Source organism: Bufo bufo, chromosome 2, assembly GCF_905171765.1.
Source record: "Bufo bufo chromosome 2, aBufBuf1.1, whole genome shotgun sequence".
In the NCBI taxonomy this organism is placed as follows: domain Eukaryota; kingdom Metazoa; phylum Chordata; class Amphibia; order Anura; family Bufonidae; genus Bufo; species Bufo bufo.
Window position 1 is genome coordinate 46,573,023 of NC_053390.1, and position 16,833 is coordinate 46,589,855.

The 16,833-nt window shown below is 41.8% G+C and overlaps 1 protein-coding gene across 1 annotated transcript in view; it reads left to right on the forward strand.

Moving 5' to 3' along the window:
- Positions 1-16,833, forward strand: part of DCC (DCC netrin 1 receptor) — a 507,302-nt gene that overhangs the window by 464,933 nt on the left and 25,536 nt on the right. Inside the window, exons 25-28 of the mRNA XM_040419605.1 lie at positions 9,660-9,819; positions 12,518-12,744; positions 13,388-13,504; positions 16,466-16,621. Coding sequence (XP_040275539.1) covers positions 9,660-9,819; positions 12,518-12,744; positions 13,388-13,504; positions 16,466-16,621 — 660 coding nt within the window. The remainder of the gene's footprint in view (positions 1-9,659; positions 9,820-12,517; positions 12,745-13,387; positions 13,505-16,465; positions 16,622-16,833) is intronic.

A 16,833-nucleotide genomic window follows, 5' to 3' on the forward strand; every position in this document is an offset into this window, starting at 1 on the left:
ACGTGGCAGCGGTCCATAGAGATGACAATAGCTAGATGACATGTGACCGCCATCGCTGGAAATCTGCTGCCTGCCAAATGAGCCCTATTTTCATGATCAAAATGAGCGCCAGAGATCAGCCAGTGGGCGATCCAAGAGCATTGCATTCATCCTGCATGTGAAAAACCCAAGCAATGGCTCCTTGATTAAATAAATTCATTAGCGGCTACCGGCATAGTCTCCGCGGGGAGCAAGAACCTCCGAGATTTTTAGATATTAGTTGTACAACAGCTCGGGCTGAGACAATTATACAAAAGCGTAAGAGAATCCGAGTAGTCATGCATCAGATGTACGGCACTTTGTATTACAAGATCATTAGTGAGAGGACAGAGAAAAGAGAGAGCAAAGGGATAAAACGAGAAGATACATGTCACATGGGCGCCAAGCTCTACAGGTAAATCTAGTTCTTAGGTTAATTAACCTGGGATTTAAAGGTATTTTCCAGGCATTAAAGGGGTTGTCTGATCGGCAAGGGTCCAACTGCTGTGGTCGTTGCCATTCACTAGAACGGGGGCTTGTGCCCCCTATAGAGCTGAATGGAGTGGCTGCCCTCATGGATAACCACTGCTTCATTCACGTGGGGGAGCATGGGCCCCCGAGCTCCTGAGTCTATCTTCCATTTGAGAACACATGCATGCTGAACTGAGCTGAGTGTGCTTGTGTATGGAGGGGGGGTTGAGATTAAAAGTGTAAGAACAACTTTATTTTTATCATTTAGGTTCATGCCCCCAGGACCTCAGTGATCATCTATCCTTCCATAAAAATAACAAATGAAAATCAAATTTATCAGGTAAAGAGTCCAGGACTCCTTTATAGCAACATTGAGTGCATGCACACTGCACCGATGAAGCCGAGGATGGTACATCAGGCTTCACTGTGCATGTGCCCAATGTGCAGTACATGAATGCTGAAGTGAAGTGTACCGTCTTCTGCTTCATCTGAGCTGTGTACATGTGCCTTATGCTGCTAGAGAAGAGTCCCGGACTCTTCTCCTGGTAGGTTTGATTTTTATTTGCCATTCTTTGCTGGGACTGATGATCATTGGGAGTCCTGAGGGAAGGGGTTGGATTCAACTGATCAAACTGAAGTTGGTCATATTCTTTGTGGGACGGATGGGTTTGTTATAGGCAGATTTGAAACCCTAAAACTCAGCTGCTGGTGGTTTAGTGGTCACAAATAGTGTTGAGCGAATCAAAGCATCCGAAGTGGAATTTGATCCAAAGTTTAGGAAAAATTTGGTTCACAACAAATCCAAATTTCTTTGTACTTCGTGGTAACGAATCGCTTTTTAAAGAAAATGGCGGCTACACGTGTTGCAAAGTAAAAGTGTGTGGCAGATGTTATCTTGTTGGAGCACCAAGTCTATGTTCTCACCATCAGAGGCGGATTGGTCATAGGGGGCCGCTTCGGTTCACAACAAATCCGAATTCTTTGCACTTTGTGGTAGCAAATCATTTTTTTAGGAAAATGGAGGCTACACGTGTTACAAAGTGAAAGTAAGAAGCCCAGGAACACGAGATTACCCATAATGCCATGCAGACAGCCTCATCCCATGCGGTCTCTGCCATTTCACTGTGAGCTGAGCTTAGGGGAGAGATGTGACAAGCGCTAGGGACAGTGATTAAGAAAGACTTTAATTGTGGAATATTTGATCGGGAGACTGCAGGGACAGTGCAGGGAGATCGTAGGGAGAATTTGTACACACTGTAGGGAAGACATATAGAGAGAATAGGGAGACTGCAGGGACAGTGCACGGAGATCATAGGGAGAATTTGTACACACTGTAGGGAAGACATATGCAGAGAATAGGGAGACTGCAGGGACAGTGCAGGGAGATCGTAGGGAGAATTTGTACACACTGTAGGGAGGACATAGGGAGACTGCAGGGACAGTGCAAGGTCTACAGTCTGAAGCTGAAGGGATCCATAGGAGACAGCTCAGTTTGCATCAATCGCTGTGTAGGGCACAGAGCTATCTAATTGAATGATGTCCACCTTGTTTAATTGATAAGCAATTGTATTGTGCCTTAATTCTCAAACTGAGGTGAATAAGCTAATTCTACTGTTATTTGGGTGTCTAACTGCCTGTCATGTCACAGTAACTGTTTCAATACCAGAAAGGACTAGCTATGCATGTTGCTGCAATGCACAGTGATGTTCACCAAAATACACTCTCCCTGCAGACCGGGATATAGCTGATTTAACGTGCTTTGTGACAAAATAATTCGGATCAAAGCAAATTTCTTGAAAAAATTTGCTCATCTCTAGTCCCAACCAGGTGACGGGTTGTCCAGTTTAGTTAATCCCCCTGATAGTAAGGTGAAAAAGTGTGCCCACTACTGAGTGATCCCAGTGATCAGCTTGTAAGGGACCCTGGCAGCAAGTGCTCAGTTCCCCTGCAGTGCCACCACAGGAGAAGTGAAGTATTACACAGTTCCAATTGAAATCAATGAGCTGGCAGTGTAATAAGCTGACATCCTGGGTCCTCCAGATACAAAGATGCTCACTGTATTCAATTTTAGTAAATTATCGTTAGATGTGAAATGCAGCAATTTATAGTATGTAGAGCAGGAATCTCTGGCATTCTGGCATTCCAGCTGTTGTGAAACTACAATTCCCATAATGCTCCATTCATTTCTATGAGAGTTCTGAGAAGAGCAGAGGAAGTATGCATGCTGGGGAGTTGCAGTTTCGCAACGACTGGAGTGCCGGAGGTTGCCTACCCCTGATGTAGAGCATAGATGATGCAATGTAGTACTCAGTGAGACATGTACAGTATATACATCTTAGGTCTACAGCCAGTGACGTGATAGGCAGGAGTGACTTGGACTTTGCCGCTCCTGTAATTCACCCTTATAATCCCCGTCATAATGACTCCCCCGATTCTACTGTAGATACAGTCAGGTCCATAAATATTGGGACATCGACACAATTCTAACATTTTTGGCTCTATACATCACCACAATGGATTTGAAATAAAATGAACAAGATGTGCTTTAACTGCAGATTGTCAGTTTTAATTTGAGGGTATTTACATCCAAATCAGGTGAACGGTGTAGGAATTACAACAGTTTGCATATGTGCCTCCCACTTTTTAAGGGACCAAAAGTAATGGGACAATTGGCTTCTCAGCTGTGTACATGGCCAGGTGTGTGTTATGCCCTCATTATCCCAATTACAATGAGCAGATAAAAGGTCCAGAGTTCATTTCGAGTGTGCTATTTTCATCTTGAGAGTTGCTGTCAACTCTCAAGATGAGATCCAAAGAGCTGTCACTATCAGTGAAGCAAGCCATCATTAGGCTGAAAAAACACAACAAACCCATCAGAGAGATAGCAAAAACATTAGGCGTGGCCAAAACAACTGTTTGGAACATTCTTAAAAAGAAGGAACACATCAGTGAGCTCAGCAACACCAAAGACCCAGAAGACCACTGAAAACAACTGTGGTGGATGACTGAAGAATTCTTTCCCTGGTGAAGAAAATGCACTTCACAACAGTTGGCCAGATCAAGAACACTCTCCAGGAGGTAGGTGTATGTGTGTCAAAATCAACAATCAAGAGAAGACTTTACCAGAGGGAATACAGAGGGTTCACCACAAGATGTAAACCATTGGTGAGCCTCAAAAACAGGATGGCCAGATTAGAGTTTGCCAAATGACATCTAAAAAAGCCTTCACAGTTCTGGAACAGCATCCTATGGACAGATGAGACCAAGATCAACTTGTACCAGAGTGATGGGAAGAGAAGAGTATGGAGAAGGAAAGGAACTGCTCATGATCCTAAGCATACCACCTCATCAGTGAAGCATGTGGTGGTAGTGTCATGGCATGGGCATGTATGGCTGCCAATGGAACTGGTTCTCTTGTATTTATTGATGATGTGACTGCTGACAAAAGCATCAGGATGAATTCTGAAGTGTTTCGGGCAATATTATCTGCTCATATTCAGCCAAATGCTTCAGAACTCATTGGACGGCGCTTCACAGTGCAGATGGACAATGACCCAAAGCATACTGCAAAAGCAACCAAAGAGTTTTTTTTAAGGGAAAGAAGTGGAATGTTATGCAATGGCCAAGTCAATCACCTGACCTGAATCCGATTGAGCATGCGTTTCACTTGCTGAAGACAAAACTGAAGGGAAAATGCCCCAAGAACAAGCAGGAACTGAAGACTGTTGTAGAAGAGGCCTGGCAGAGCATCACCAGGGTTGAAACCCAGCGTCTGGTGATGTCTACAGGGAGTGCAGAATTATTAGGCAAGTTGTATTTTTGAGGATTCATTTTATTATTGAACAACAACCATGTTCTCAATGAACCCAAAAAACTCATTAATATCAAAGCTGAATATTTTTGGAAGTAGTTTTTAGTTTGTTTTTAGTTTTAGCTATTTTAGGGGGATATCTGTGTGTGCAGGTGACTATTACTGTGCATAATTATTAGGCAACTTAACAAAAAACAAATATATACCCATTTCAATTATTTATTTTTACCAGTGAAACCAATATAACATCTCAACATTCACAAATATACATTTCTGACATTCAAAAACAAAACAAAAACAAATCAGTGACCAATATAGCCACCTTTCTTTGCAAGGACACTCAAAAGCCTGCCATCCATGGATTCTGTCAGTGTTTTGATCTGTTCACCATCAACATTGCGTGCAGCAGCAACCACAGCCTCCCAGACACTGTTCAGAGAGGTGTACTGTTTTCCCTCCTTGTAAATCTCACATTTGATGATGGACCACAGGTTCTCAATGGGGTTCAGATCAGGTGAACAAGGAGGCCATGTCATTAGATTTTCTTCTTTTATACCCTTTCTTGCCAGCCACGCTGTGGAGTACTTAGACGCGTGTGATGGAGCATTGTCCTGCATGAAAATCATGTTTTTCTTGAAGGATGCAGACTTCTTCCTGTACCACTGCTTGAAGAAGGTGTCTTCCAGAAACTGGCAGTAGGACTGGGAGTTGAGCTTGATTCCATCCTCAACCCGAAAAGGCCCCACAAGCTCATCTTTGATGATACCAGCCCAAACCAGTACTCTACCTCCACCTTGCTGGCGTCTGAGTCGGACTGGAGCTCTCTGCCCTTTACCAATCCAGCCACGGGCCCATCCATCTGGCCCATCAAGACTCACTCTCATTTCATCAGTCCATAAAACCTTAGAAAAATCAGTCTTGAGATATTTCTTGGCCCAGTCTTGACGTTTCAGCTTGTGTGTCTTGTTCAGTGGTGGTCGTCTTTCAGCCTTTCTTACCTTGGCCATGTTTCTGAGTATTGCACACCTTGTGCTTTTGGGCACTCCAGTGATGTTGCAGCTCTGAAATATGGCCAAACTGGTGGCAAGTGGCATCTTGGCAGCTGCACGCTTGACTTTTCTCAGTTCATGGGCAGTTATTTTGCGCCTTGGTTTTTCCACACGCTTCTTGCGAACCTGTTGACTATTTTAAATGAAACGCTTGATTGTTCGATGATCACGCTTCAGAAGCTTTGCAATTTTAAGAGTGCTGCATCCCTCTGCAAGATATCTCACTATTTTTGACTTTTCTGAGCCTGTCAAGTCCTTCTTTTGACCCATTTTGCCAAAGGAAAGGAAGTTGCCTAATAATTATGCACACCTAATATAGGGTGTTGATGTCATTAGACCACACCCCTTCTCATTACAGAGATGCACATCACCTAATATGCTTAATTGGTAGTAGGCTTTCGAGCCTATACAGCTTGGAGTAAGACAACATGCATAAAGAGGTTGATGTGGTCAAAATACCCATTTGCCTAATAATTCTGCACGCAGTATATGCGTTCCAGACTTCAGGCTGTAATTGACTGCAAAGGATTTGCAACCAAGTATTAAAAAGTAAAAGTTTGGTTTATGATTATTATTCTGTCCCATAACTTTTGGTTCCTTAACAATTGGGAGGCACATATGCAAACTGTTGTAATTCCTACACCGTTCACCTGATTTGGATGTAAATACTCTCAAATTAAAGCTGACAGTCTGCAGTTAAAGCACATCTTGTTTGTTTTATTTCCAATCCATTGTGGTGGTGTATAGAGCCAAAAATGTTAGAATTGTGTCGATGTCCCAATATTTATGGACCTGACTGTACATATTCACAAAGTGAACCAAATGTAATTTTGGTAAAATGTAATTTTAATGGCTGATTTGAAAATGCGAGTAATAAGACTCGGCCTTAGCATTGAGCCGTCTAGGGCTCCGATGAGGCTTTCAACTTTCTTCAAAGCACAAGGATGTCTTGGCATTTGAACAGATTCTCTTCTTCCTGATAAGATAAAGGATAGCATATGAAATCAGTTCTCTTTATTCTTCATCTCGCTGTGTAAACGTACGTAGATGCGGACATAAAAGGATAGAAAAGCGGAGCCCATGAAATGAACAGCAGGAGAGGAGCCGCCATAAGAGCCGCCGCTAAATACATCACATTCTTTCTCTGCCAATGGCATCGACCATTTAGGCGACTCCTTAGTAATGCAAATCGGCATATGTGCCAGAGGTGCCTATGGGAAATACTGTCGATATGGCACAACTGCAGCTTTAGCCATTGGGGGTTCACAGGATGGCGTGAGGTTTCCATCCTAGCATCGGGGCGGTGCCAATCTGTAGATTCAGCAATGACTTGTTTTTACCTGATGATGAAATCAACCATTTTTTCTTTAAGAACCTGCTCAGATTTTTCCATCCTTAAGCCTCTTTCACATCCGTTTTTCACTGGCGGGTGCTGTCTGCGTTTTCTGCGGACAGCACACAAGCCCATTGATTTTAATGTGTCTGTTCACATATCAGTATTCTTTTTTACAGTGAAAACATCATGGAGACTTGCACTACTACATTATAGTTAGTGTCGAGTGAATAGAAGTCAACTTCGATCCGATTTTCAGGGAAAATTTTGTTCGTTGTGAAGCCGAATTTCCTTGTGCTTCTTGGTAACGAATTGATTTTCCCTTGTAAAAAAACAAAAAAAAATCATACTTACCTAATCCATTAGGCCGGCTGTCGCCATCTTGATTGTAGATCTCGCACAAAATCCTGTGCACGGTGACGTATTACGTCCCCACGCCAGCCGACGGAATGACGTCATCACGGGCCGCACAAGATTTTGCGCTAGGTCTTCAATCAAGATGGCGACGGCTGGTCCGTCGCAAGCAAATGGATGAGGTAATGATTATTGCTATTAGATGCCACGATCATGTATGAACGCGGCATCTGAGGGTTTCAATGACTGGAGGGGAGGGGGGACAGCGCAATCGCCGCTCCCTGTCACTGTACCCACTACTTACAAAGAAATGCGCTTCATGATGAATTAATTTGACACGATGCAAATTTTTGGTAAAATTCAGCAAATTTTTGAATACTTCGCTTATCTCTAATTATATACTACGGGTCCTCGGTAAAACATGTGTTTCACAAATCTTTATTAGGAAATGCTCTGGAAATTAATTTATAGTCTGTGGAATATGGATGACACACAGAGAGCAAAAAAACGTACACACGGACCAAACACGGATCCTTCACAGACGTCAGACACTGAAATGTGAACGAGGCTTTAGACCACATGCACACAATGCGAATTACACATAGGTTTTTATGTGGAAAATCTGCAGAATAAGGTAATGGCCACATGGTCAGGTTTCTGCATGCATTTTTGGAAGCCAAAACCAGGAGATCATTTAAAAAAAGTGTAGACGTTGTATCTGGCCTTTATGCTTTTGCTCCCGTTATAATTTTGGCTTCCAAGAACTTCATGCGGAAGCCTGGCCGTGTGGCCGTACCCAGATACAGTACCTGCTTGTACCATTACCGCGCCACTCTGGCTGTTCAGCTGTATCTGGAATTGCAGCTGCTCAGCTTCGGTCAACTTGTATGGCGATGGGATTGCATGTGGCTAAGCTGGGTGTGTTGCGGTGGGGATGGCACCAACCTGAGATGGTCCCCATGGGCACAGCGGCAGCTTCTAATGGCCTATATGCCCTTCCCTATTTAAAGAATAAAAAAAATCTAAATTTTCCCAGATACTTTACGGCCGTTTACGGTAATTTTTACAAGTCCCTAGCCGAACATAAAATCTGGATTTTGCAGTCATTTTTACTTATATTTCACTTATTTCTTTCACACTCATCTCTGCGAAAGTCGACATGAAATCCATAAATAAATTAACATGGCAAGCAGCAAGCCGGGCGGCGGCTAATGTTTAAGAACATCTTCCATAACTCACATCACGGTTTTCCCATCCATACGGACTCACCGTGCGCAGGGCGGTAGCGCTGCATACTCCAAGGTCTTTAAATAAATCTTCCATACATAAAATATCTCTGGATGTCTCTACGCTCTCAGCAGCTTCTTCGTCTGGTGCACGGGCAGGTTTTGCTGAGTGTGCAGGTGGATTTTTAACCTATATATAACCCGTATATGTTCCCCATGACAAAATGTAGTAATTTTTTATTTATTTTTTTTTGTCGCTTCCAGCTATGTATCATTCCTGAAAATAAATGTTATACACAGTATTTGCTTCATGATCAAGACCCTCAAATACAGTGCATTTCATCTTTCTCTGCAGCTGCCGTGCCCCATTCACATTGATTGACAGGACCAGGCAGGTGTGATGATGGTTCAAATAATATAACAAAAACAAAGACAGGTGCACTCTGCGGTCTTCTAACCCTCATACTGGTGTAAAATTGAGAGATTAGCCAACATATCCTGCTTGGAGGACATGTCTGAGCCCAAGCACCGCTCCAAGGTTTCTCAAGTAGCTCGGGACCTAACGCTAAATCTACCTGGGCGGTATGGGCAATACCAGGAGCCAGTGGGCGAATTACAGGAGAGCAAGGTCTGACTCACAGCAATCTCCCAGTAACCTCCAGCATGTGACCATGCATACAATGGGAGAAGGCAGAGAGCTCTGAGCCCCAACTAAGACTGGCTGATATAGCCCAGGCCTCACATGTGCACCAGAATGCTGCCTGTGGATGGAAATAAAGGCACATTCAGACTAGGAGTTTCTACACCTCCAAAAAATTTCATATACAAACTACAGATTGGCGTGTGAGGATGGTTCCACTGCCTGGCCCTGTCAATCAAAGCGTAGAGGGTGCGGCAGTTGCAGAGAGAGCTGAGCCTCTAGGAGTAATGGCAACGCCCCCGTTGCTCCTAGAGGCTTATTTACATATAACAAAACATAATTCTTCTCAGCAATGCGGACACATTTGAACATGGGACCAACACAGATGCCTTCAGCTGCTAAGTGTACATGTAACAGGGCAGCCAGTGTCATAGGAACAAATCTGGTGATGTTTACTGCAATGCTAACTATGACCTATATAAATGGTTATATATGGGATGGAACTAGTTAACCTGGCAGTTCTTAGTTAGTTGTCGAGAGACAGGCTGGTCCTGCATGACCCATGGAGCACCAGGGTGAGGACGGCCACCATGACAGCTACAAACCCCATCATCACCACAACCACCTTTCAGCCTCCTCTCGCTCTCCCCTTCTGCGCTTGCTCAACTGTATGATGATATGATGATGTTCCAAGTTGTCTCAGATCTATGGATTCTGTTTAAGTTCATATCTAATTCTCTGTTTTTCTTTTCTTAAGAGCCTCCAATTGGACAGATGCACCCCCCTCATGGTGTCACACCTCAGAAGAACAGCAACCTCTTGGTGATCATTGTGGTCACTGTAGGAGTGATCACCATTCTGGTGGTGGTGATAGTGGCCGTGATCTGCACAAGAAGGTCATCGGCACAACAGAGGAAGTACGTAATGAGTCTCTGACACCTTCTTGAAGGTTTCTGAGTCATTTTCTCTTACCTTGAGATCACTATGCCAAGGAGAAACATCAGATCTGCTCCAATCTAATATACATAATTCAAAGTAGACATTTATGGTGTACATCAGTTTAAAAAGCTAAGGGCCCTACTTGGGAATTCTAGATTTAGGGAGGGTCTCCTTTTTTAGGACAGCTACAAGAGCATCTCTTGCTATGGAGGAACTGACAGGCTTATATATTACATTTCAATGAGATATGTGTAATGCATCATCTCTCCTTTGGGGGCACTGCAGGGGAATTGAACAAGTTCATCTACTGCTGATCGCTGGGAGTCTCAAAAATATGGCTCCATGGAATCATCTTAGTTTTGAAGGTATTTTCTAAAGAAACAAAGACAAATCCTTACAATGGATGGTATAAATCTTGATACTCCTTTGATAAGCAGTTTGCTCAGGAGGAGTGGCAGTGTTGGTTAGGTTTCTGTTTCATTTAATTTGCAACATGGCAACCAAACTTGTGGAATAACCAGCCCCTCAAGACTCCTGAGTCTGAGAAGGTCCATAGACTCCTCTGTCACAGTGTTAGAAATGGTACATGGTAGGTGGGATCCTGCTTGTGTTAGGACCCAAGACCTTCCAGTTACACTTCTGGACTGGACTATCCCATGGACTTCGTCATTTTTAATCTCCTCAGCATACTGCCTTACATTTTAGCATTAACAACTTCTACCAGTTGCTGCCCTCCAGCAATCTTGGCCTGCAATCTGCAGTCAGAGAACCGTAGAGAGAGGAGCAAGGCAGCGTTTGGTAGTCAGCAAGAAAAATGTTTCTGAATTTGTTAAGAATTATATCTGAAATGACGTCTTTCTAAAACCTCTCCAAGACAGTCTTTCCCCGGCAGCTGGCAGGGTGACAAGAAGACACAAGATAAGAACTGAGAAGTTGAATTTCACAGTGCAGTCAATTTAGATGTTTGGTTGTGAAATAAAATGTTTTCTGACTTTTAGGACTTGACCATATAGACATTATGAAGCAAAACTTTATAGCGGAGCTGAATTTATCTCTTCTAGGGGTTGTTTCAGGAACACAAGCCTTTTCCATATGCCTCCTGAGCTCCACTCTATTAGCCACAGTGGACAGCCATTCTCTTTCTGGTAGACCCAGCCAGTCCGAGTATTACGTGCTCAGTCATTAATTGAGTTGTTATTCCTTCTGATGCCTTCCTAAGGAATAACCAAGCATTAGAGATGAGCAAATCACTCAAAATTCAATTCATGTTCACTTTGGCTGAATTGGTTGACTGAATAGATTTGGGTCAGAATCGATTCTAGCTGAACCAAAAGTTAATGCTCCACGTGGCCTGAAAATATTACACTATGAGGTCTCCTAGGGCTCATTCATTTTTTCTTGTTTTTCACTTTTTGAAAAAAAATATATATATTTTTCCCTCTCTTTCTCTCCCTCATTAGCCCCTCTTCCCACTTCTACCAAAATAAATAAATAAATAAATAATCTGATTCGAGTCACCAAAGATTTTGGATTCGGCTCTACCTCAAATTTTTACAAATTTTTGGTCACAGCAGATTCTTTTACAGTTGATTTGCTCATGTATGCTAATCATGCTCTTAATAGGGAGAGGCTGCTAGAAACCTCTGCAAACCAAATGATTGGGCATATTGAAATCCAACTCCTCGACACTTTTGTACCCCAACATCTACCACTGGGGTGAAGTCAGGGCACGCCTAAAACAGTATTCATTATCTCTCTTCTCTGTAATTGTCCTGAATTGAATCTCATAAAATTCTTACTCTAATATATCTGCATTTTTTTAAACAGGGTTAGTAAATCTGCCCCAGTGTGTCCATATGTATATTTATAAGGGAACCTAAATTCAGAAGTTTAAGCGGTATTCCCATCTCAGACATAGATGGCATATCTCTATTTCCAGAATGGGCCAGCATCATGCCCATTCGCACAAGTATGATCTCTTTTCATTGCTATGGGAGTTCAGAAAATAACAGACCAAGCGCACTCGGCTATTTTCAGAAGTTCCTTAGTGATGAATGTAGAGAGCACCACTCATGCATGGCCACCTCTCCACTCACCACTATGAGACTGGCGGAAAAAGCCTAGCCAGCTCGGCTAGTTTTGGAACTCTCATAGCTTTGAACATAGGGTGACATGCGCATGCTCGGCTGCTGGGCCAATTCTGGAGATAGGAATGTGTCCCAAAGGTCATCAATGTCTGAGATTGGAATAGCCCTTTAATGTACCTTCGCTCCATCTATCTCCTAAAGTTGCTTTGAAAAAAAAAAATATGCTAAAGTTATTTTTATCTTGTCCTCACTTTATCCTCTCCTATGATATTTGAGTCACAGAAATACTCTTTGTGTCAGTAAAGTATAAAATGAAGCTTTGCCCTGGTACAGCACGTCCTGGCATTTAGATCTTCACAAGTAGCATTTTCAACATTGTTAAGCTACGGATCAGTAAGCAGCTGCTGGTGAAGTGGCATGACACCTGGTGCCCACACTGTCAGGATTATATCTTTTCTTCATAGTATGGCGCTTCTGGCTATCTGCTGTCGTTTTACGCTTTTACCATACTGTTGCTTTTATGTTCTTGGTATTTTAGCATTTTTTTGTTTGTTTATTAAATATAATTTATTGTTGTTTGTTTTATTAGAAAACGAGCCACACACAGTCTCAGTAAAAGGAAAGGAAGCCAAAAGGATCTGAGGCCACCAGATCTTTGGATCCACCATGAGGAGATGGAAATGAAGAACATTGAAAAGCCAGTGGGATCTGAAACTCAAGGAAGGGAATCTCCCAGGCAGAGCTGTCAAGATATCACCCCTGTCAGCCATAGCCAATCCGAGTCTCAGTTAGGAAGCAAAAGTGCATCACATTCAGGTAATTAGAGATAGATAGATAGATAGATAGATAGATAGATAGATAGATAGATAGATAGATAGATAGATAGATAGATAGATAGATAGATAGATAGATAGATAGATAGATAGAGGATAGATATATATGAGATAGATAGATAGATAGATAGATAGATAGATAGATAGATAGATAGGATATAGATAGATGATAGATATGATATAGATAGATAGAATGATAGATAGATAGATAGATATGAGATAGATAGATAGATAGATAGATAGATGAGATAGATACATAAATAGATAGATAGTATTAATATTCCACTTTACAATATTCTACTATACAATATGAAAAGAGAAGTGTTATTATTTATCAATGGTAAATTAGACCAATTTAACAAAAATTGGATAGTTGGAATAAGAAATAAAGAAATACCTTATATAGTTTTAAATCAATTTCTCATCTTACTGGAATTTTATTATATTTTGTTTAATTATGTTTTGTTTTTTGTTTGTTTAGTTTTTTGCCTCTCTCTGAGCTTCCCCTTCTCTTTGTACGTTGGTGGGATGGGTCTTTTTCTGCATTTTTTGTATGTTTTTTTGAATTAATAAAATAAAAAACATTTCAAAAATCCACTTTTAAGAAAGTGATCTTCTCTCCACAGGGCCGGACACAGATGAGGCTGGGAGTAACATCTCAACTCTGGAACGATCTTTAGCTGCACGTAGAGCCACACGAGCCAAACTCATGATTCCAATGGATTCTCAGTCCAACAATCCTCGTAAGTGTCCAGCATCTGCTCCTTGCGTCAGACGATGAATTTACTAGAAGTGTGCCTGATCATATACAGGAGACATTGGGGTATTTATCAAGCCTTATACACCAGAATTATGGCTATAAAGTCACAAAATAAGACTTTCTGGTCTTATTTGTGCAAAGATTTTGCAACATTTAGCATTTTTATACCTTTCAAAGTTTTGCAAAGTGGAGATGGTTAGCCTGTCAAGTAGATTTATCAACTGCGCCTTTTTAAAAAGTTGCTAAAATTGTCACCCTGCTACTCCTCTAAAGGGACAGCACAAAAAGTGGAGTAGCATCTCAAGACAGAAATATTAGACTTAAAGGGAACCTGTCACCTTCAAAAACCATCCCAAGCCGCCAGCAGTACCTGACAGTAGCCAGCAGCGTGTTTTCGACGATAATTTTCTTCCTGAAGGCTGAGCTTTAGCCACATCGGCCTTCAGGAAGAAAATTATCGTCGGAAACACGCTGCTGGCTACTGTCAGGTACTGCTGGTGGCTTGGGATGGTTTTTGGAGGTGACAGGTTCCCTTTAAAGTTGCATCAAATGTATCAAACATTGTGCAATATTTGATACATTTGGTGCAAATTACCGCAGCGCAGAATCTTCTGTTGAATTGTTTACAAGCTTCAACCTTTTTTTAAATATTTGTAAAATCCCCTTTGACACTTTTCGGCACAGTGAAAGACTGCAATATTTCTTAGTCGAGAACACTAACATGCACTTTACTATGATGTAATGGTAAAAGCCAACTAATGGGGTCAAGTAAAGGCGGATATGGATTCCCTGGCCTTGCGAGAGTGAGGAAATCAATTTTTTATGAGTTCATGCCAAGGACAATGGAGTCAAATCTTCCATTCTCTGGCAAAATAATTGCCATTAGTCCAATTTGAATAAATATGAACACCTTATAATGCTCAATCACTTTTGAAGCATTAAGATATAATTTGAGGATGAAAAGTAAAAAATGAACACACTAAATATTACAAATAGAGACGAGTGAATTTCCTCAAATTCATTTCAGGTCAGAATCGGGCAAGAAATTCGATTCAGGTATGAATCAATTCTACTGCCTGGAAAAGCCCCTCTCTGCCCCTGTCCCTCTCTCTATTTCTCTGCGAATTGAATCTCAAGAAGCTCTGATTCTGATTAATTAGAATTCTTTGAAAGATTAAGGTCAAATTTTCATTCTAAAGAATCAGTTTGCTTTTCTCCAATTGCAAAGTGCTAATTTGGAAAAATACAATTCTAAAAATGTTTTTGATCCAATTTTAATAAGTTGTCTTGCGTAATTTACAGGGTCAGACTGACCCACCAGAGGATCCTCCGGTAGACCCAAGCTCTGACAATAATGAACCCCTTAAGGTACTATGTAAACAGAGGGAGCGTGAACATGCACAAATCTGCCGAACATACCACAAAACCCATATGTAGCTGTCTTATTATAACCACAGGAGGAACTGTCAGTATCGGTGACATCAGGGGTGGTTGGAAACCTGAGATTCCTCTGCACTGGAGGCTTTGCAGATCAGGCAGACTCTATGCAAATTCCTACCAAATCTCATGGCAACTTCCTCCAGACGTTGATGGAGGCCTCATGTTATACAATCCTCGTACAATTCTTTTCGGCCCATTTGAAGATAAAATTGAGGAAGATCCATGAGTTGGGACCTGACTAATATCCATTGCTTCATTCAGGAAAAATAAAATGCTTTTTAATCCATATGCAAATAAGCAGTGAAGTGCATTGAGGGTGGGTCCAAGCCACTTTGTGCACCTTTGCCCCTCCTACTTCCTCTGTAAGCCCTTCCCTCTCCTTATTGATTGAAAGGGCCATTAAAGATAACTTTGCATGATGCTTGCCCTGTCAATCAAGGAGAGGTAGCGACTTATAGAGGAAGCAGCAGGGTCAAGGGTGGACAGAGTGGCTTGGACCCACCCTCAATGCACTTAACTGCTCATTTGCATGTAGATTCAACAGATGCTAGTGGTATCTTTACATTCAGCTGGGCTAGCTCTGCAAGGCACTGGGCCTGGTTTATCAGTGACATCTTGGTTATCTTGGTGACAGACTCCTTTCATGCCAAATTTTCTCAAGCTTCAAGGGCAACAATATGTCAGGTGGCACACGTGACAAGTCCTAGCCCAACACACTTTCAATATTGATGCTACACTGGAATGTTTATGTCATGTAATATCCTAAAAATAACAAAATAATATCTAAACTTCTTCATTCATTCATGAGACTTATAATAGCGCGGGCCGATAGAAAATTGCTTTCCTGTTGACACGCCGGTGAGAATAACTTAGGATAATTCAATTTTCTTCTCCTTTCCTCTAGTCATACATTTCAGCGAGAGCGTAGCAGGAGACAATGCGAACAATATCACATGAAAATATTGCGGCAGGCGGAGGCCAAATCTGTTTGGTTTATCTCTTTTTCCCAATGCTAAGGCGTTCACAGGCTGCGTATAAAACTTGACAGCGCGCAGTAAATTGCTTCCATGATATAGGACTGCGGAGTTGTAAAAAGTCAATGTGATTTGTTTGAACATTCAGGCTCCCAAACTCTTAATGTTAGTGTCACATCAGCATTCAATTGTCAACAACCTGCCGAATTTTCTACTGATTTTCAATCCGATACAGTAAGGAAATAATGACCTAGAAAAAAAAAAGATATGAAGCAGTGTAATAGTGATGGATATCCCATATGTATATAAATTAGAGTCTGTAGGATTTGTACTTTATTTACATCTTATCTACATCATGGACGGGGATGTGAGGATTCATTGCATTGGCCTGGAAGGCTGGATCACATTCCGTTGACACTAATATTTCTTAAGCACCTGGCTTGTATACTCTTGCAATATTATACATGAGCGTTTATGTGACTAATAGCTCATATTAAGTGCTAAGGGATGATTTCTTCTTCATATTTCAGCAGTTGTCAGTGCCATACCAGTGCCCACCTTAGAAAGCGCTCAGTATCCAGGAATCCTTCCATCCCCGACCTGTGTATATCCTCATCCGCAGTTTACTCTACGTCCTGTTCCTTTCCCTACTCTTTCGGTGGATCGGAGTTTTGGACCTGGTCGAGGTAAGGACTGAAAAAAATTTAGTTCAAAAACTTTGTAGTATAAAATGAAATGTGGATCTTGGGACATGCACACTTCCAACTTTTTGGATGGTCAAATGGGGCAACATAGGGTATGGCCACACGTTCAGGTTTCTGGATGATGTTTTGGAAGCAAAATCTAGGACTGAATTCCAAAAAGAGGAGGATTCGTATCTGTCTTTCAAACTTTCTCT